We start from the raw sequence: 20,407 nt of genomic DNA on the forward strand, positions 1-20,407 counted from the left end.
GGTACACGTTTCCTGAAGCTGCGATAAACGAAACGCGAAGTAGCAAGGACATGAAAGGACATGGCTCATGCAGGCATTGAATTGTCTTTTTTGCATGCACTTTTATTGAATATGTTGACAAGAGAAAATCACTACACTGGCTTTTGTCATCAAGAAAGAAAAAATATATACACAATGCATAAACATACACCATTAACTGTATTATTCCGCCTGTTTTATCCCTCTCATTTTTTTGACGTCCTACCACATTATTCATCCGATTCACCCCATTCCATTCAACATATTTCAAATATTCATGTCATCAAAAAAAAAAAAATCAAGCATGCAAGTCTGGCTTTTTCTAGATTAAACTATAAAGTGGTTACTTTTGTACAATTATCCCACAAACCATCTATGGCTGGTGGAAAAAAAAAATCAAGCATGCAAGTCTGGCTTTTTCTAATAGCCAATTAGACTAAGATTAAACTATAAAGTGGTTCCTTTTGTACAATTATCCCACAAACCATCTATGACTGGTGGGAAAGGCTGTGCCAAAAACAATTTGACGACGTCCGTCCTCAAATTTTACCGCAGGCTGGTCTAAGCGGAGCTTCGCTTGATGTCCTTGATGAACACGTGACCCCACACCATCATCTGCGTGATGCTTTGTAGATTGGTCTCTTGGTATTTGTAAATCACCTCGTCGAGGTCGTTGATTGTGATCAGGAAATGATCGTCGGCGCACTTGATAACAACCTGAGCGACAACAGGACACCATGCATGTGATGAGCTTAAACGGCATGGCGGCGAGCAAAGACGGGAGATGTGACATTTTTGGGACTTGTGGGCAAGTCTTAGTTTTGCTAGCGATTGGAAGAAAATTCATGCTATTGTGGATTCCTTTTGACTGTGACATTTCCATTCCATCCTTTTTGTAGTTTGGGGAAGAAAATCACTCCACCTTCATTAGCGGCTTGGTGCTCTTCAACCAGTAAATGGTCGCTTCCCATAGGAAACACTCAATTGTTTATTAAGATTGAAGTATGTTTAGGGAGCTTCTACCAGATGGAATAGGTTTTGACAGCCACAGTTGTATGAATAGGCCGTGCACATATGAACAAACAATGGAGCAACAATTAATTAACTGGCACCAATCAAAGGTAAGGAAAATTCCACACAAAAGTTGTGAAACCCCGAAACTAAGGCGGAAGTGCGAGTGTGTGCAGAAATTCACGTCACCTTGACTTCTTGTCCGGGTCCAGAGCTTTGTGTGGGATGCTCCTCTCTTTTGTTCCAAGTTGTGCTCACTTTGGAGTACAGCCAAATCTTCTTGGTCACAAAGTTTAACTTGAGGAGCAGCGCGACCATGTTGTCGGTTTCGTCGTCAGGCACAAACAGGTTGATTTTAAACCTGCAACACAGATGTACAACTGTGTTCGCGGTATTTATCTTGTGCCCGTGTGGAAGTGCGTGATGGCGGGGGGTCCTCGTACCAATCTGCCAGTTTATTTGCTTGTCCTGTGATGGTGATGACGTCGTTCACACGGAGACCTCCCTTCAGCTCGACAGGTGATGCAGTAACCTGCACGTAATCAAAACATAACTGGGCAAAACATCTTGAGTAGAAATCCCCTGCGAATGCTAAGTTCTGACACTGAAATAAAATGGTGTGGAAATCTGTCCTTTCAACCTGTCCAAAAATGTGGGAGGATCACCAAAAAAATGCTCATCACTATTTATGCAGAGAGAGAAAAAAAAAATCAACTCACTACATTCGCTGACTTGGCGAGCTTGCTTCTGTGCCAGAGTAGGCTGTCACCAGAATGGCTCTCCTCTGCCTTCGCTGAGGTGAATGCATAATGCGCTTTGGGCATCTTACACATGAAGCTGTTGGGTAGCTCGCAGCTCATCTGCTTCCATCTTCCAGTCTGAAAGATGAGCAAGATGGATTTTAGTGGATCGTGCAGATGTTCTTGCAAGTGCTCAATTGGCCACGTACCTTTTGCGACATCGCCACGCAGTCCTTCTCCAAGTTTTTGGGTTCTTCTGGGGCCCAGTCGGTGAAGGTCACCTCGTGGTGGTCCGACCACTCAAACATGCCGAGTACACTCAGGTCATTCAGTCCGGTCCACATGTCGCTGGTGTCTGCAGAGGACAAAGGCGAGCAGATCTCTCACCCAGCGTTCAGGTATTCCGTCTAGTTCTACAAAGACTGTTTGCGCACCGATGTCGGAGGCCTTTTTGACCCACTTCTGCTCCATCTCCGAAAGGATGGACACCAGATTGGCACCCAATTTCCTGCAGACAGCTTGAGCATCAGCCCAATGCTTCTTGTCCTCAAAAGCTTTGTAGCAGAAGCCCGCAAACTCCTCCCAGGACTCTTCCAAGCATCTTGGCTCTGCAGGTGACATCGCGTGCGAGGTTAGTAGTGGTTTGGAAAAATGCTCCGTGAACTCACCTCCGTCTGCAAATGTGAAGGCTTGATCCGTCGACTCAGCACTCCTGCAGGTCGTAAACGTGACAATGAGCTGGGCCTCTTATTGGTACTTTGCCATAAACGTTGGACACTCACTTGAGGGAGGTGATCCCGTTCTGGGTGGAGCCAGCAAAGCCGTTCTTTGCCACGTCTGTCATCACAATACAGTCTCCTCCGATGTCGTTACGAATGACGCCGGCGTGAATAGCGGCCACGCAGACGCTTGAGTCCTGCACTCACATCAAGTCAACTGGCGGGTCACGGTTAGGGAGGATTTGACCCCCTGCTCTCCCCCTTGCATGTCAGGGCACAATTTTGACATGGTGCCGTTCTGCCCGTCTAAAATCCTGATTGGTGTGTGTAAATGACAAACTAATTTGTCCGAGCGTCACGTACCTCATTGTAGACCAAGGTCCCTGTGACATTGTGTTGGGAGTCGGCGCACTTGGGTGGGCAGTGGAACCTGCAGAAGGCATGGAAGGACGAGCAAATTAACGACAGGCGCTCGCCGCCGTGGAAACGCCGTGGCGAGCGCGACTCACGTCATTGCCTTGGTCAAGTGGAGGCTGTTGAACGTGCTGTCACAGGTCATCGCATCTGTCAGACAAAAGGTGACGTCAAAAGATGGGTTGTATATTTTTCCCGGCAGCGGTGGGAGAGACTCGCTCACCGTCACGTGCGCATCCCAAGAGGTCAAAACTGAGGCCAAAGTCAACGCTGTCCTCCAGCGGCAGGATGCGGACGTACTGAGCGGACAACGGCGAGCCAAACTGGTGCTCCGCCCCTCCGGTAAACTAGAAATAGTAATGGCAAGTTTGGACATCCCAGTTGGCGTCAGGTTGACTGGCTGGCCGCTCACCTTTCCGTCCGGGTGTTCAGTCCAGCTTTTGCCATCAACACTCGTCTTTATCTCAAAGTCGACGCAGGACCTATGGTTAGCGTGAGGACAGCCCTGGGTGACGATCCCAGTCACCTTTCTCACATGACCGAGGTTCACCTGGATCCAGCTGGTGGAGGCTGCAGGACAAGAGTTCGCTCAGGACATCAAACTGCCAGCGCCGAAGTTGTCTACGTACCATCTTGTGACGGTCTCCAGCAGGAATAACTACTCCAGCGAGCTTTCTCGGGGCTGGCGTCGGTCATAGAGGACGACGCTTCAAACGCTGAGTCGGCAATGCTCTTGTCCGCCTCGACCAAACTGTCAAGACACACTGAGGACAACCCAGAATCATGTTGCTGAAAAGCATCCCTGATAACTGAATCCTTGTATTGTATTGTTCTGGGCATTGCTAGGCGTCGTTGATTCACTAGGCCAATGGTTGCCAAGCTTTAATGGCAAGTGGACCCCTGAACCTAGTCGTCGCATCAACATCCGTAGCAGAACAGACCATTCAATGGTGTCGTCATACCCCAACTCTGGTTGGGAGATACCACATTAGACAACGGAGACGTGAAGCCCACCTTTCCGTTCACAGCTGTAGACCATGTGCAGGTATTTGGAGACTGCAGGACAGGTCTCCTGGACGCCCTCGAAAGGGTCAGCAAGACAATATTGACGGTTGTCACATTTTCGCCTGTAGTGAGGGAGGGCTCCTTGGACCACGCAAGTCTCTGGAAGTCACAAGGCCGAGCGGAAGCTTATTTGGCTGCAACGATCGTATAGTCGGAGCAAAATGCAACGCGGCGATGACGTCGCTTATGTCCTCTTACCCTTTATTCCGCTCCCAGTTGGACAAACGCTGCCACTCCTCCGTCCGTAGAAGGCCGACTGGATACGGATGACGCTTTGACCCTCAGTCTGGCAAAAGAGCTCGACGTGCTTCTGCTGGTCGCACACAAGGATCTCCCGAAAACCTGCCAACGCAACAACATTGTCTCCTTTTTCCATCTCCCATCTTTTTGACGTCAACATTCAGGATTCGGGGAGACTGACTTACCGTCATGGTGTGAAGGTTCCGGTTTCTGTCCTGCAAGGCAAAAGCCAAAGATGGGCATCAAAACCAATAGTGACCAGGAGTCACATCTTACCTCTTGCGCTTTTCTTGCATATGTAGCTGCTCGTCTTCTGGCAGTTGTCAAATTTCCATTTTCCCAGTTTATGTTTAGTGGGAAAGTAAAGGCAGTTTTCCCCAGAGGGTGTACTAGGGCTCTCTGTAAGGAGACGGCAGATGCTAAGCGCTCCTCTCCATTGCTTCATGTCGGCAACAAATATTGGACGGCGTTTGGACCGACCTGTGGTCCAGTGGGTGTAACGAAAGGGAGACCCGTCAGCCCACTTGCAGCCCTCTTGAGTGATTGTGGTTTTGGCGGCCAACCACCAAGAAGTAATGTTTCGATAACCGGCGGACAGACCTTTGGATCAAACATGAATAAGATGACACCAGTGAATGTCTTTAAGCTCATACGTATCATGGTTTTAAATCCGTTTGACAGTTTATTAGTGGTGAGTGGAACAGCGTATCTTTTGTCTGAATTTTTCGTCGTCGTAGCGTCACAAGCTCCTCCTTTACCCCTGTTCTGAGTAGTGGCTCCGAGCAAGTCGTTTGGGTGCGGTCTCTTAAATGCAAATGAGATACTTCACACCCCGCCCCCTCCAGGCAGGACATAGTTGTAGTTTTTAGCGGCGGTAGCGTTTCCTTGCGCCGCAAACCTTTCGCTTAATTTAAGGATGTCAACAGCAGAAGACTTGTCCTTCACACCATACATAACAGAATAAATCCCCTCACAATATTCATGAACACAGTCAAGTTAAGCCGTAAGCTAATGCTAGCATTAGCAAGAAGCTAACAAATGCATTTCACACATTCTTGTTCCCCAGGAATAAAACGCGCAATTAGCTGATACAACTACCCACGATGGATTCATAAGAAGTGACAACAGAGGGCACAGCGCTAAGATCAGCAGAAAGCTCGATGATAATACTACGATAATGAGAGCATTCTAGACACGCAATGCTAAGGTTAAAGCCTTTTAAAAGAAAACCAAGATCTGTCAATCCCTATAGCTGTCCTTTTCCCGTCAGATGCAAAAAATGTCAAGACAACCACTTGCCGTGTGGTAACCAACTGCAGGTGACGTCAGTTTTCTTTGTCTTGAGCTATACAACTGTCGCTTTCTTTGGCCTACACGCTAGCCTCTACAAATATCGCAAGGTTCTCAACCAACAGTCCCGATCGAGCCCATAAGCCTACCTTCTATGAAGGTCTGCTCCGCGTAGTTGGTGATGCTGAGCAGGTTGCCTCCGAGACGGAGGCAGTCGTCTTGCGCCTCCTGCCAGGTCTTGCGGGACTTGCTGTTGATCAGGTAACAGAAGTTGTCGTAGCGGTTCTCCACCCACGAGCCGCACTTTCCGTTCCAGTCTGAAAGCGAGACCCGTGTCACTTGAGGGCAAGTGGCGACCGACCGACCGACCGACCACATGTCGGCTGCATGGTGGGACGCTCACCTGGTCCCCATGATGGCAGATCAGAGAGAGCCTCTCGAACCTTGGCTGCAAGAACGCAACGGGGATCAAATATGAGAGAGCAGCTAGAGGTTAAAGGGCAAAGTGAGCTGTAGTGACTTTTGGACCTTTTTTGCAGACGAATGGTTGCTTTTTAGTGCAGGGCCACTCATGAAATTTTCCCGAAGCTGACAGAACAATGCAGTCACCGAGTCCTGTGGACTCTCCCCCCTCCTCCGTGACCTGCGGACGACAGGGTGGATTAAACATTCAGAATTCTTTTTTCTCATTACTTCATTTATAACATCTACTCTTCCAGTTAAATTTCAGTGTTCCCATTTTATTCTCAGACTGTCCATCTGTAAAATTCTGTACTTTTACATGACCAGTCAAACTTGTTATGACTGTATTTCATTCAAGCTTGTCTATTTTTCTTAAAATAATTTATTAAGTTAATTTGTGTTTGTGGCCCAGCCCCTTTGAAACTTTACAAATATTTTTTCTGCTCTTGCAACATTGTGACCAACCCAACTTTGGTCTTCTCCTATGTCATTCTGGATACATGCCAACATTTTAGATTGCTGTGTTGACGTTTCACTTACTGCAGGCGTGCTGCTCCAGGAAAACGTTTTGTCTTTGATCCTCTTGAGTCCTATGTAAGCCCAATATCTTCTATCATCTTGCACGTGAGCTTGAGGAAAGCAGAACAAGCGCTAGTTGCAAAGACGCTGGGAAGCATTGCGGGACGATCGCGGGATCATCAGTTTGTCTTGGCGCTCACCAGCCAAGAATTTGAATTCGTCCTTTGAGTATATGCTGACCAAGTGACCATTCTGTGACACGCAAAACTCCTCAGCAAACTGCCAATCTTTACGTCTCCACTCAAAATGATAGCAAGAGTCGTCGAACAGGAAGTCACTGGGGTCGCAGGAGGAAGCTGAAGCCAAACAAACAAACTTGGATTGGAAAAACACGGCGGGACGATGCAGGAGTAAAAAAAAGGGTGACAGCGACTCACTCTCCACTCGATCGTAACCAAAGTCTTTGGAGGAACACGACTGACCATCCGGGCAGTCTGCAGATAGACCACACCGTTGAAATGTCCCTTTCGACATCAACATGACAACTCCCGAGCAGGCTTACCGTTCAGCGGGCGCTCGCACATGAAGGCCAACGAGGATCCGCACGAGCCGTGTCGCCACTTTCCTGGCTGATTGTCGCGGTGCGCGCCTTGGTTGACGTACGCGCAGGACTCTTCGTCTGAGCTGTCGGGACAAGTCGTGAAAAGCGTCTCAGTATTTTCTTTCTTGTTTTCTTTTGAAAAATGGACAAAAGCCTTTTTTCCCCCCCCTCGTCACACGTGCCCTTTCCCATTTTGGAAAGGGGCTCCAAAACCTTGCCTGACACTAAAAGAGGTGACCTTTTTACCTTCCAACCTGACTCGAGTCCCAGTTGGAGTAGCTCGCCATCACGCGGACATCGGACCAAGTCAGCTTCTTTTGCTCCTTGTCATACCGACACCAAGCCTCGTCACAATTCTGCACAGACCGATCCCCGGTTGTCAGTCGCATACCAGTAGAGAATCAACTGCTTGCGCTTCCGTCTCACCAGATTGGAGAGCCCGATCCAGAAGGGGTTCTGGCCCATTTGCTTCTCCACAAAGGCCTCTTCGTCCGTTGAGGTGATGGAGACCAGGTCGCCGCCCTCCCAGATGCAGTCATACCGGGCCCCCAGCCAACCGTTGGGGGTCGCCATCTTCTTGTAGCAACTGGACTGGTGAAGACTCCACCCCTTCTCACATGCTGATTTAGGATTGGCTGAGGACACCATGACTATGCAGTTACTTAGAATTGCAGAAATACAGAATTATCCACACGTAATGCCTTTCATTACTACTATTGTGGGACTTCAGAAGAAGCCTTCCTTAATACTTGACATCTGATGACAACTATATCAAATCATGCCTTTTCCTCTTCTCTTGCAGATGTAGCTGCTTTCTTTTTTGCAATCGGCAAATTCCCAGCGGCCGTCGGCAGTGAGCAAGGAAAGGCAGCTTCCGCCGGGGCCTTCTCCAGCGATGCCTAGAAGACGACGACAGATGATAAGCACTCGTCCATTTTGTCGCCGACAAATATTCGCGGGGTTATAGGCAGACCTGTTTTCAGGTTTTTGTAAGTGGACATCGATCCGTCAATCCACTCGATGCCGTCAGTGAGGTTGCCATGGGCGCCCAACCACAAAGAGGGACTGGTCAGTGGAATTGCGTACAGACCTTTGGATCAAAGTTAAGCAACGGTGTAGCTGCGTTGTTTCTTCTGGAGTCCTTGCGGCATAAACTCTGCGAGCCTCCATCGTGTCCTCCCGGCAGCTTACCTTGTATGAAGTTCTGCTCGTACGAGTTGGTGATGCTGAGCAGGTCGCCTCCGAGACCGAGGCAGTCGTCTCGCGCCTCCTGCCAGGTCTTGCGGGACTTGTAATTGAGCAGGTAGCAGAAGTCGGTGGACGGGTTGTCCATCCACCAGCCGCACTTTTCGCTCCAGCCTGCAGGCGAGACCCATGTCACTTGAGGGCACGACTGACCGACCGACTACGTGTCGGCTGCGGGGTGGGACGCCCACCTGGTCCCCGTGTTGATGGCACATCAGGGAGAGCCTCTCGAACCTTGGCTGCAAGAACGCAAGGGGGATCAAATATAAGAGCAGCGAGAGGTTAAAGGGCAAAGTGAGCTGTGGTGACTTGCGAACCTGTTTTGCAGATAGATGGCTGCTCTTTAGTGCAGGACCACTCATCAACTTGTCCAGAAGCTGACAGAGCAAAGCACTCTTGGGATACTGGAGAATTGTTTCCCATCAACTGCGTGACGTTGTCCTGCAGGCGACACGGGGGATACCACTTGAGTGTGTTTTGTGTTGCGCTTGGTTGAATGAGTCCTTTGTGTTTCCATTCTGTGTTGTAGCGTTTCAACTTTCTTCTGGGGAAATCACAACTTCTAGCGTTTCAGTGAAAACTTTGCAAACTGGGACCAGTTTCATCATGTCATCCAGTTTTATTCTCCGGAATTCCGTCAAATTCTCCACTTTATCTTACAAGACGGAGTCCTTTTTTTTTTTCTGCATACTGGGACCAGTTTCATCTTGTCATCCCGTTTTATTCGCTGGAATTCCGTCAAATTCTGCACTTTTATCCTACAAGAGGGGTTCCTTTTTTTTTTTATCTCATTTAAGTTGTCTTGTTAATTTTAAAACCATTCTAAAGGACAAACGAAAACTTTGTTCCTCAAATGTTCCAGCTTATATACCATACTTAAAAAGCATTTTTCTATTCTTGCTATATGACTACAATTCCAATCTTTGGCCTTCGGGTAAAGGCAAACGTCTTTTTTACTTACTGTTGGTTTTCCGTCAAACCACTCAAAGTTGTTTTTCTTCTTCCTCAGTCCCACAAAAGGCTGAAATCCTCCTGCGTCTCGCATGTGAGCTTGAGGAAAGCGGAACAAGCGCTTCAGCACGAAAAGAGCATCCACTTGTTGGTTGTTTGACAGTCGGTCTTAGCGCTCACCTGCCAAGAAATTGCCTTCGTCCTCTGAGAGGATGCTGGTCAGGTGACCTTTGCGTTCTCTGCAAAACTTCTCGGCGGCCCACTGCACCTTCTTCATCCCCTCGAAATGATAGCAAGAGTCGTCGAACAGGAAGTCGCTGGGGTCGCAGTAAGAAGCTGAAGCCACAAACAAATTTGGATTTGAAAAGCACGGCGGGACAGTGCAAGAGTTAAAACAAGCGTGGCAGCCACTCACTCTCCACTCGATTGTAACTGAAGTCTTTATAGGCGCACGGCCAGCCCTCTGGGCAGTCTGCAGAAAGACCGCACGATTGAAATGTTCCTTTCGACACGACAACTCCCGAGCAGGCTTACCGTTCAACGGGCGCTCGCACATGAAGGCCAACGAGGATCCGCACGAGCCGTGTCGCCACTTTCCTGGCTGATTGTCGCGGTGCGCGCCTTGGTTGACGTACGCGCAGGACTCTTCGTCCGAGCTGTCGGGACAAGTCGTGAAAAGCGTCTCAGTATTTTTTTTCTTGTTTTCTTTTGAAAAATGGACAAAAGCCTTTTTTCCCCCCCTCGTCACACGTGCCCTTTCCCATTTTGGAAAGGGGCTCCAAAACCTTGCCTGACACTAAAAGAGGTGACCTTTTTACCTTCCAACCTGACTCGAGTCCCAGTTGGAGTAGCTCGCCATCACGCGGACATCGGACCAAGTCAGCTTCTTTTGCTCCTTGTCATACCGACACCAAGCCTCGTCACATTTCTGCACAGACCGATCCCCGGTTGTCAGTCGCGTACCAGTAGAGAATCAACTGCTTGCGCTTCCGTCTCACCATATTGGAGAGTCCGATCCAGAAGGGGTCGTCGTCGCCCATTTGCTCCTTCACAAAGGCTTCCTCGTCCGGTGAGGCGATGGAGACCAGGTCGCCGCCCTCCCAAATGCAGTCGTGCCGGGCCCCCAGCCAACCGTTGGGGGTCACCATCTTCTTGTAGCAACTGAAGCCCAAAGGGAGCCAGCCATCGGCCATATCACATGACTTCTTCTCGCCTGAGGAAACATTTGGGGGGGATTGTATTAATATTTTTATTTCACAAATATTGCATGCTCCACTTTTTCAAGCTCATCTCTGTTGAGTGTGGACCTCGGGAAGTGAGTACTTTTGGCCCTCAAGAAACACTGATGTACGAGTACAGAGAAGAGAAATGGGTCAGCCGGCTCCGATCCAATTTAATCATCAAGCAGTCTTGTTTCTGACCATTTCGGGGGATAGAAATTATACCAACTGTCTGGGATCAGTGTTTTAACAATGAGTAGTTTGGTTTGTGTAATCGTTTAGGGTAGAGACTCAATTTAAAACGCACAGAGTCTGGAGGACATGGGAGGAACTTGACACTTTTCTGGACGAGACATTTCAACATCTTGGAGGAATAAAATCATTTTCCAATCAGCTGTTTGTCAGTGATGATTTTTTCTGTGGCAGCCACGTTGTTCTCAAAGAACAACTGATCACTGAATACCATTTACCACAGGATTATCAACGTTTTGCCACAAATGGGGTGGAAAACAAGAAATTCAGACCAGCTGCAGTCTTAATTCTTTTGCCAATTGCGTTAGCTCCATGACTGACAATTGACACGCTCACAAAGAGAAGCACGCTGATATATTTCAAATCTTAGCGTTTGACAACATCAGTGCCAATCGGCCAAGCGTCACGTTACCTCCTCTTCTCTTGCAGACGTAGCTGCTTTCTTTTTTGCAATCGGCAAATTCCCAGCGGCCGTCGGCAGTGAGCAAGGAAAGGCAGCGTGCTCCAGTGGCGTCATTGGCACTACCTGAAAGGAGAACGACAGATGCTAAGCGCATGTCCGTTTCGTCGCCGACAAACATTCCCCGGGTTATAGGCCAACCTGCTTTCAGGTTTTTGTAGGTGAATGAGGATCCATCAGTCCACTTGCTGCCTTCAGTGATATTGGCATTGACGCCCAACCATAGAGCGGCACCGGTCAGCTGATGACCTTTGGATCAAGGATAAACAACGATCAAGAGTTTCCAACATCGAACAGGTGCGTGTGTAGCAACGTTCTTCTTTCTGGAGTCCATGCGACATGAACTGTGCAAGCTACTATCGTGTCCTCCGAGCAGTTTACCTTGTACGAAGTTCTGTTCATACGAGTTGGTGATGCTGAGTAGGTCGCCTCCGCGGCCGACGCAGTCGTCTCGCGCCTCCTGCCAGGTCTTGCTAGACTTGTGGTTGAGCAGGTAGGAGAAGTCATTGAAGGGGTTGTCTACCCACACGTCCAGCTTTTTGCTCCTATCTGCAAGCGAGACCCGTGTCACTTGAGGACCAACTGGCGACAAGAGCGCGACCACAGATGTGACGCCTACCTGGCCTCAATGTTGATGGCGGAAGAGCAGTAACAGCCTCTCGAACCTTGGCTGCAAGAGGGATCAAGTATGAAAGCGTGAAAGGGCAAAGGGAGCTGTTGTGACTTCCAGACCTGTTTTGCAGATGGATTCAAAACGGTTAGCAACAATGTTTCCCATTTCAACTGATCCAGCTAAGTCCAGACCACCGGCGCAGCCCTTCTTTATAGTTGTTTCCCCGGGAATCCATGGGATGTCGGCCTGCACACATGACGGAGGTGACTTGAGCGCATGATGACTTTTCCTTTCCTTTTTTTGCTCTTGTCAATTACAATTCTAATTTCCTGGTTAAATGACACTTTGTATCTCAACTTTTTAGGTCACTCATAACATTTCACTTACGGTAGATGTTCCGTCAGTATACGTCGTCACACGGTTTTTCATGTAGAGTCCCAACCAACCATACACATATCCCATGTGAGCTTGAGAAAAGCAAAACAAACGCTAGTTACTAGTGAGCATTGCGGGATGATCGCGGGAATGTCAGTTTGTCTTGGCGCTCACCAGCCAAGAATTTGCCTTGTTCTACTGAGTGGACGCTGGCCATGTGACTATTCCGTCCCTCGCAGAAACTCTTAGTGGCCCAAAATTCCTTTTGCCCCCAAAAATGATAGCAAGAGTCATTGTACAAGATGTCGCTGGGGTCGCAGGAAGAAGCTGAGGCCACAAACAAATTTGGATTTGAAAAGCACGGCAGGAAAGTGCAAGAGTTAAAAACAAGCGTGGCAGCCACTCACACTCCACTCGATCGTAACCGAAGTCTTTATAGGAGCACGGCCAGCCCTCCGGGCAGTCTGCAGAAAGACCACACGATTGAAATGTTCCTATCGACACGACAACTCCCGAGCAGGCTTACCATACGGCGAGCGCTCGCACATGTACGGCAACGATGATCCGCACGAGCAGTGTCGCCACTTTCCTGGCTGATTCTTGGGGTGCACGCCTTGGTTGACGTACGCGCAAGACTCGACATTGGAGCTGTCGGAAAAAATCGTGAAAACCATCTCAGTATTTTTTTCTTGCTTTCTGATAAAAAAATGACAAAAGCTTTTTTTCTCCTCGTCACACGTGCCCTTTCCCGTTTTGGAAAGAGGCTCCAAAACCTTGCCTGACAGTAAAAGGACGTAAAGACGTGACCTTTTTACCTTCCAACCTGACGCGAGTCCCAGTTGGAGTAGCTCGCCATCACGCGGACATCGGACCAAGTCAGCTTCTGTTGCTCCTTGTCATACCGACACCAAGCCTCATCACAGTTCTGCAGAGACCAATCCTGGTTGTCAATCGCGTACCAGTAGAGAATCAACTGCTTGCGCTTGTGTCTCACCAGATTGGAGAGTCCGATCCAGAAGCGGACGTTGTCGCCCATTTGCTTCTTCACAAAGTCTTCCTCGTCCGATGAGGCGATGGAGACCAGGTCGCCGCCCTCCCAGACGCAGTCGTATCGAGCCCCCAGCCAACCGTTGGTGATCGTCACCTTCTTGTAGCAACTGGAGCCAAAAGGGACCCAGCCTTCCTCACACGTTGAGCCCGGATCAGCTGAGGACACATTTGAGACTTGTATGACCTACTGCCATAACTGTCCTGTCAGCAGCGTCTTGGCATTTGTATCGGGTTTTGATTCAAAAGACAGAAAATTGGTTCAAATTGACCCAAGTAGTAAATTGGTATTTCTTTTTAAATTGGATATTTTTTGTAACCAGCATTTATTCCAGTGCATGTTTCTCCATTTGCACTTACAATGACTTTTTCCCGTGTTTTGTCTGATTTTTAATGTCTGATTCAAATGGCACGCGCTTTTATTATAAAGGTTATTGCGTTTTATTAGCTCACCATAAATGGCACTAAATTGTACACTTAGCCCCCTATTGTCTTTCACAATAGCAAATACGCCCTCGTGTGGATGATTTATGTACTGCTCGCTGTGAGAAACTGAGCCCCACATTTATTGATGTTTCGCCCACGAAAGACAATAGCAAATACGCCCTCGTGTGGATAATTTCTGTACTGCTCTCCGTAAGAAACTGTACGGTGTACGTGCGCACGTGACGTCATTTGGCCCGTTTGACGACAACCGCTGAGCAAGAAAAAACGTGACGTAGTTGTGGTGGTGTGTGTGGTGACGTAGTTTTTACTTTTAATTTGTCATAACGGATTCGCCGGTAACGTCATTTGCTCGTTAAACAATAAAAAAGATCAAAATCATTCAAGAACCTTTAATTAGTTCATTGGTCATTTTAATTTTTATTCTATTATAGTTTATTTATCATTCCTGAATGCAAAGGACCTAAAGGTACAACCACGTTGAACCTTAGAAAAGATGATTTACGACAGTTTCAAACATGATTCAGACTTTTTTCTCTATCAGAATTCTGATTTCATTTCCTCACTTTGAAGTCTGAATTGTCATTTTAAAGTCTGAATTCCGACTTTATATTCTAAATTGTAGTTATAAAATAACAATTCTGACTTTAAAGTAAAAATTATAACTTTAAAGTGAGAATTCTGACTTTAAAGTGAGAATTACCACTTTAACTTTAAAGTGAAAACTTTTTTTTTTTTTAATCTCTTGAAATCTCGTCAAAATCCTGCCAGCCTTAATCCTCTTCCGTACCAATCCAACTCGAAAATCGCAAATTACTCACTTGACGAAGTCCAAGCGGCGCTCAACGCAAGAAGACGCACAAGGTGGTGGGCCAGTGGCGTTCTCATCGCTCACGGGAGAGGCGATTCCACGCAAATAGTTTGCAATCAACAATTCGATTCCAAAGTAAATGATGGACGGACTATACTAGTCACAAATGGCTTAAATGTTCTGATGCCACTAGGACGTCCGCCACCACGTGACGTCACAAAAACCTAACGCGTTTGCACGCCTTTGATTTGGCGAGGGTGGACGTGACGTCTCAGAGGCCTTTCACTCGCAACAAAATAGAAGACGTCAAAAAATAAAAATAAAAAGGGGAGACAAGTTTTCGTCACTTCAGGCTGCCAACAAACCTCCGATCAAAGCCAAAGTGAGGCCTTGTCTTGTGTAAATGCATATGGCTCATTAGAAATGACTGTCAGGGATCACCGAGGATAAAAACCCAATGAATGCAAAATGGGATACGGTTAAAAACAAAAATCAACTTTTCCTTTTAGCATCAATCTACAATTGTGGTTAAACATAAATATTTTCATCACCTGGGTGCTATTCACACAGCCACTCAGAAATAGAAAAGCATTGGCTACCCTTTTTGTCCATTGGCACCGCCATAATCAACAAAAACGAAATTCCGTCTAATGTGCCTTTAATCAGCTGGACAATTATTCTGTTTAAGATCAGGGGATGTTTGAGAATATTTGCCATTTTTCACATGTCCTGAGTCTTGTTAGTCACCTAAATGTTGAACAGAGGCTGTGATTTACCGAAGTCAAATTCCTTCTTTGGCACGCTCAAACATGGCTCAATAAAAAAAAACTCTTGAATCTTAGGCTCGTGTTTAGAATAGAGGAAAAAAGAGAAAAGAAAGAGGCTGAAGCAGCAAAGTTAGGAACATTTTCATTCACTACCAAAAATCTTTGACCTCGACTCCACAATTGAAATCCAAATCCATCTATTCCTTCCTAACTTGTTTAGCTAATGAACCACACGCGCTTCAATTTCGATGTACCACTTTCATTTTTCATTGCAAATATAAATTTTGAGATGGTCGACTGCATAAAAAAAAGCAGATTTTCGCTCAAATTGTATCGCTGATATCCTCACAGAAGCTGACAAAAACTTGCTGAGGAGCTCACTAACGTGACAAAAAAAGGGGGGGGGGGGAAGGCTTGCACACACACTTGCATGGTTGCAGGCCATAAAAAAGGAAGAATTACTTTGAGTGTCACACACCAGGTGACAACGTTGAAACAGTTGCGGCCTGACACGCAAACTGACACTGCTTGGACACGGTGAAAGGAGCAGGGCGAGGAGGTACTTCAGGATTGTTCTCCGTCATTTTTGCTAGCTTTGCGGGCTCGACTGGGGAAACATGTCACGTGACCCGGACGTGCCTCTTGACCTGAATTAATTAATTGTCGATTAAAAAAAAAATAAAAAATTCTGTGTGGCTTATCGGCCCGGTAACAAGTGACCCACGGACCGGTCCGCGGCCCGGTGGTCGGAGACTACTGATTTAAGGCCTTCTTATAAATGACAATGAATAAATTTGGACAAAGAGACATCCTGGTTTATTACTAATCAACTCCATCAACCATAAATGACATGAATGTATTTTGCTACCTTCTTCATCAGTTGTAATTACGTGCTCTCGAAGGTAACAACAAACCCCAGTGAGATCGATGACAGTTGAGTGACGTAGTGGAACTGCTGTCATACCAAATGATGTACATTTGTAGTACTTTTCCCTTGTCAAAGGTCAGGCAAATGGGTCAATTGTCTGGCAAAACACCTGCTGTTTCATAAAAAAAAAATAAAAATTAAATATCGTGACAAGCTTGATACAGGTGAGCATTTGGTAAACTTACGACCTTGAACGATCTCTTACGAGAACGCAACATTCGCTGCCTTCACAAACACAATTGTTCGCTGCTATCACGGAAAATAATGTGAATCAGCCTCCACAGCCTCAATAACTGAAGAATTGGTGTGACAATTAGAAGAGAAGGGCCATCGACTGTATAAAAATGTACAGTGGCTTTATTGACATACATTCCATAGTTTTTTTTTGTTTTGTTTTTTTAAACAGCTGCAAAACAGGAGGCACGCCCAGTATTGCACTTCATTAAAAGTTCTGGCTCAAAACATAACCCAGATTATATTAAACAAAAGTGAAGTGAAAAGTAGCAATTTTCAGAATACAGCTAATTTGAATAATAGCATTATATACAAGATTAGATAAATCGTACACTATTTTCCTTCTGAACAATATTCTCATAACAGTCTTACCCGACAACGTTTTTGTATGCACTTCATAGTTGAATACTGTACAAGATTACGAAAAATGTTTTACATACGACATTTTGAATGTAGAATAATCGGGAAGCTGGAAATACGGCCTGTTCTTTTTTTTTTTTTTTTTTTTTTTTTAATAACCCAGATGAATTTCTTTCACCCGGGTGACCAGAAGTGTGCAACGCGGAGAGAAGCCGAGGGACTACGACGGCCGCATGCAAACACGCCACATTTTTTGTTATGTATATATATATATTTTAAGTCATTGTTTGTCTTTTCCGCTCAGGTTCCGAAATGGAGCCCGGATACTGACGGGGTTAGTAGAACAGCAGACCTGTAGGCTCTCGGCTAGCCTGGGAATCTGCACATGTTTCCCGCAGGGAGGGGCCAAGCTTCACATGCCGAATGCACTTCAGCCGCCACCCAGCCAGCTAGCCAGCAGGCCAGAGATCACAGTGGACAATACCAGTTCCAAATGGCGGAACTCTTGGTTAGAAGGTGTGCGCGTTCCTGCACACGCCACAGCCCAACGCAAACTCCTCCCCTGTTGGCGGGTGGACCACATGCAGAGGACATTCGGTTCCCTCCAGCTGCTTGCCTTTGGGCCCTGGGACAAAAATGAGCAGCGGGTTAAAAGCTCAAATTTTCAGTACAGATTGTCCTCGGTTTCCGTTATTTTTTTAGCATGCATGTCCTCAGTTCTGGGTGACTCGACTTTCGCGGTTCTGTTTTTTTGTGAACATCACTAGAAGAATTCCTGCTTACCTGCAGGGCAATGCGGCAACTCCTCTTTGGGGACACTAGTCATCCTTTGGAAGTCGTCATGGCAGGCGTTGCAGAAGTGCGTGGTGCCGAAGCAGAAAAACACGGCCACAGAGCAGCAGTAGCGACATTTGTACTCAAGGAAGTCTGTGCCGTGCTTGGAGCACATCTGGTAGGAGGGAATGGAGAAGACACCTCAGCAACTTCGGTATTTCCGCTAAAGCAACACTGACTGTTATTTTCAGAAGATTGGAGGATATGTTGACAGACTGCAATGATTGTCAAGGTGAGGCTAGTGGTATGCGGGCTCCCTCTAGTTGTGCACCATTCAGTCTTAGGGAAAAATCACTGCAATTGTACAATTCATTTCCTGTTAAATCTTAGAAATGACAATGTGGTCAAAACCCTTTCCTTAGTTGAATATTTACAAAGTTAAAGTTTTGTTGGATAGTTTTCTGGGAAATTTCAATGCTCAATTCTGTATGTACATGTGAATAAATTAAATGTTAACTGTCTTTTTGAATAGAAAGGAGAAAGGAAAGTATATTCTGCACTCTCAAAAGCTCCTGGCCCAACTTTCTACTTGAAATTTACTGTTTTAAATTTGCCTTTGTCATACAAAAAAAGTCACTTCATTCACCAGAAGAAATAAAGAGCACTGGGGATTTTTGTTCTGCGCATAACATAAAATGTATTTCTTCGTATATTATCCCAGTCGCTTAGTATTTATAAAACGACAGACTGCACTTCATGTGGGGGGCATGGTGCAGGTATCATTTACCCACCTGAGCTCTGGAGACATCAGAGCAGGCGCCACAAATCAGCTCGCTGGGGTCATAATCGTCGCCTTGCCCCGCCTCGGCGTCGCAGCGGGCCTCTCCCCCAAAATAAGCCTGAAATGACCCACATTAGCTCATACTGCTATCATTTAAACACGGTTTAGTTTAAAAGCTACCTTCTTGCACTTGTAGCAGACGTAATAGGCGTATCTGTTCATGGCAAAGCCCGCCGGGTCGTTGTGGAAGCGCGCTCCCGGCGTGGTTATAGCCTCGCTCTTGTGTAGACCCTCGTACTCTAGTCTCATGAGTGCCTTTCGCCTCACGTCCTCATAGAGCTCCTTGATGGGATCCAGTAGGTCTTTGATCACTGAGTGGTTGATCTTGTTCTAAAGTTCCAAACATTTGAAAAGGTGGTTTCGCATGGGAATGGAAGAAAACAAAGGCTCACGCAAAATTTGGATTTGGATCCGACCTTGCAAATTGGACACAACATGAAGCCAAACGTGATGCGAGGCCCAAGCCAGCGGTTCTCCAGAACACGTCGGGTGCATTGAAGGTGGAACACATGAGTGCAGTCCAGCTGGGGACAATGTAAAGAAAAAAAGAAGTCATGGGACAGCAGCTTAAAAAAAAATGCATCCTAACTGTAAGAAGGTTACTTTTTATTACATTTATGGTTTTCTTTATTTTTAACACAACTGCAGCGAGGGCATTTATTACAGAGGAGGCTTTGTTTGTATAAATTGTTATCTTAACTGCTGATGTAATTTAAGACTTTGACTGTTTCCTCAAAACTTTTAAATATGACTTGGGCAACAATCTGATTAGGCTAATGAAATACATTTTGTAATTATTTTTATGAAGAGTTTATTTACATATATTTTCACAACTGCAGAAATTACATTTATTGTCGAGGAGGCCTTTGTAAGTACAAATGCATTTTATAACTTTTTTAATTAGAAATTGTTTTGTTTTTTTAGAATATGGGCCACTTCTTTACTCAGCAGTACCTTTATTATTATTTATTAGGGGTCTATTTGTAAAACTACCACGAAACTAAATAGATAATATTTTTCCATTCGGTAGCTGGCGGGATTTATTTACTCAATGCCGATTGGAGGAATTTTTTTTTTGAAAATGGATGACTTTATTTGGAAGACTTTGTTGGAATAATATGAAATAAATAATAATAGCCATATTCTATAGTCTGTCAAAATAATCAATCCACTCATATGGGCCTTAGTCTAGCAGATGCTGTCTCAAAAGAGCCCCATATTCTCTTTCTTATCAGAAATAAAATAAATACAATATTATTATTACACATTAATTCTGTGATTTCCTTAATGGAATCCATCGGGGCGGATGGACATACTCCATACCTGTACAGCGGGAGCAGCAGAGAGTGCCTCAGTGAAGCAGATCATGCACATGTCGTCAGCATCTTGCTTCAAGCAGCCCGTGTTCTTGTCGCAGCCATGCAAACACGGGAGGCACGACTCCTCGTTTTTGACTCCACCACACGGGTGCCCGCATGGGTGCGTCTTGCTGCACGCCAGTTTGGAGTATTCCTGTGGGGAAAAAAAAAATAAAGTATGGAAAAGTAGGTTTTGAATGTAAATTCTGCTTCATCGAGGAACGAGGTACAACATATCCCCACCGCATAAAAAAAGTGAAAGTTATCACTTGGACGACATGTACGTTCTATAATTTTGATGATTCTGCATCTATGTACTGCTTTGCCTGTGACAAATTTGTTTACAAATGGGAGGAACCAGGGCAGTCCGACCAGAAATAAAAACATCAGATGGGAGTGGAACAAATAAATGGAGTGATCACATTTCCGAGGGATGCTTCTCTATGCTGTCACTACTAAAGATACATTTTTTTCATCTCATACGGTTTACCTGACAATCGGGGTCAGAGCAGACACTTCCAACCGCCGACAGCTCGGTTCCATTCCTTGTTCCGCAGAACCTGCATGCATCTAAACTGCTGGATGCAGGCTTACCTGGAAACAAATGTCCAGGAAGTTTAGAGGGTTAAGTATCTATGTTGCGTGCAG

The 20,407-nt window shown here is 46.1% G+C and overlaps 2 protein-coding genes across 16 annotated transcripts in view; both read right to left on the reverse strand.

Annotated features, from left to right (window-relative positions):
* Positions 1-81: 81 nt before the first annotated feature.
* On the reverse strand, positions 82-15,565 carry LOC125974066 (secretory phospholipase A2 receptor-like). The gene is made up of 50 exons (XM_049728890.2): positions 14,508-15,565; positions 13,190-13,401; positions 13,011-13,120; positions 12,722-12,843; positions 12,603-12,659; positions 12,370-12,522; positions 12,208-12,287; positions 11,940-12,066; positions 11,827-11,877; positions 11,589-11,756; positions 11,349-11,456; positions 11,160-11,273; positions 10,274-10,488; positions 10,094-10,203; positions 9,810-9,931; positions 9,691-9,747; positions 9,456-9,611; positions 9,286-9,374; positions 8,642-8,765; positions 8,516-8,563; positions 8,271-8,438; positions 8,053-8,169; positions 7,862-7,978; positions 7,506-7,714; positions 7,326-7,435; positions 7,041-7,162; positions 6,916-6,972; positions 6,679-6,834; positions 6,500-6,588; positions 6,026-6,140; positions 5,901-5,945; positions 5,647-5,814; positions 4,688-4,807; positions 4,484-4,606; positions 4,393-4,422; positions 4,166-4,309; positions 3,917-4,066; positions 3,532-3,666; positions 3,315-3,472; positions 3,126-3,249; positions 2,998-3,052; positions 2,852-2,918; positions 2,552-2,685; positions 2,438-2,481; positions 2,204-2,377; positions 1,979-2,124; positions 1,749-1,907; positions 1,473-1,561; positions 1,219-1,390; positions 82-735 (listed from the first exon to the last, which is right to left on the reverse strand). The coding sequence occupies exons 1-50, from the start codon at positions 14,572-14,574 to the stop codon at positions 580-582; spliced, it is 5,943 nt and encodes a 1,980-aa protein (XP_049584847.1). The 5' UTR covers positions 14,575-15,565; the 3' UTR covers positions 82-579.
* Positions 15,566-16,531: 966 nt separating this feature from the next.
* The window catches only part of mycbp2 (MYC binding protein 2), a 45,148-nt gene continuing 41,272 nt past the window's right edge, over positions 16,532-20,407 (reverse strand). For all 15 annotated transcript variants that reach the window (XM_049728888.2, XM_049728879.2, XM_049728874.2 and 12 more), the window contains 7 exons: positions 20,250-20,353; positions 19,725-19,913; positions 18,818-18,925; positions 18,522-18,731; positions 18,352-18,459; positions 17,570-17,735; positions 16,532-17,411 (listed from right to left, as the gene is read on the reverse strand). In XM_049728888.2, coding sequence (XP_049584845.1) covers positions 17,296-17,411; positions 17,570-17,735; positions 18,352-18,459; positions 18,522-18,731; positions 18,818-18,925; positions 19,725-19,913; positions 20,250-20,353 — 1,001 coding nt within the window. In that variant the 3' untranslated portion in view covers positions 16,532-17,295. The remainder of the gene's footprint in view (positions 17,412-17,569; positions 17,736-18,351; positions 18,460-18,521; positions 18,732-18,817; positions 18,926-19,724; positions 19,914-20,249; positions 20,354-20,407) is intronic.

Source organism: Syngnathus scovelli, chromosome 8, assembly GCF_024217435.2.
Source record: "Syngnathus scovelli strain Florida chromosome 8, RoL_Ssco_1.2, whole genome shotgun sequence".
Taxonomy (NCBI): Eukaryota; Metazoa; Chordata; class Actinopteri; order Syngnathiformes; family Syngnathidae; genus Syngnathus; species Syngnathus scovelli.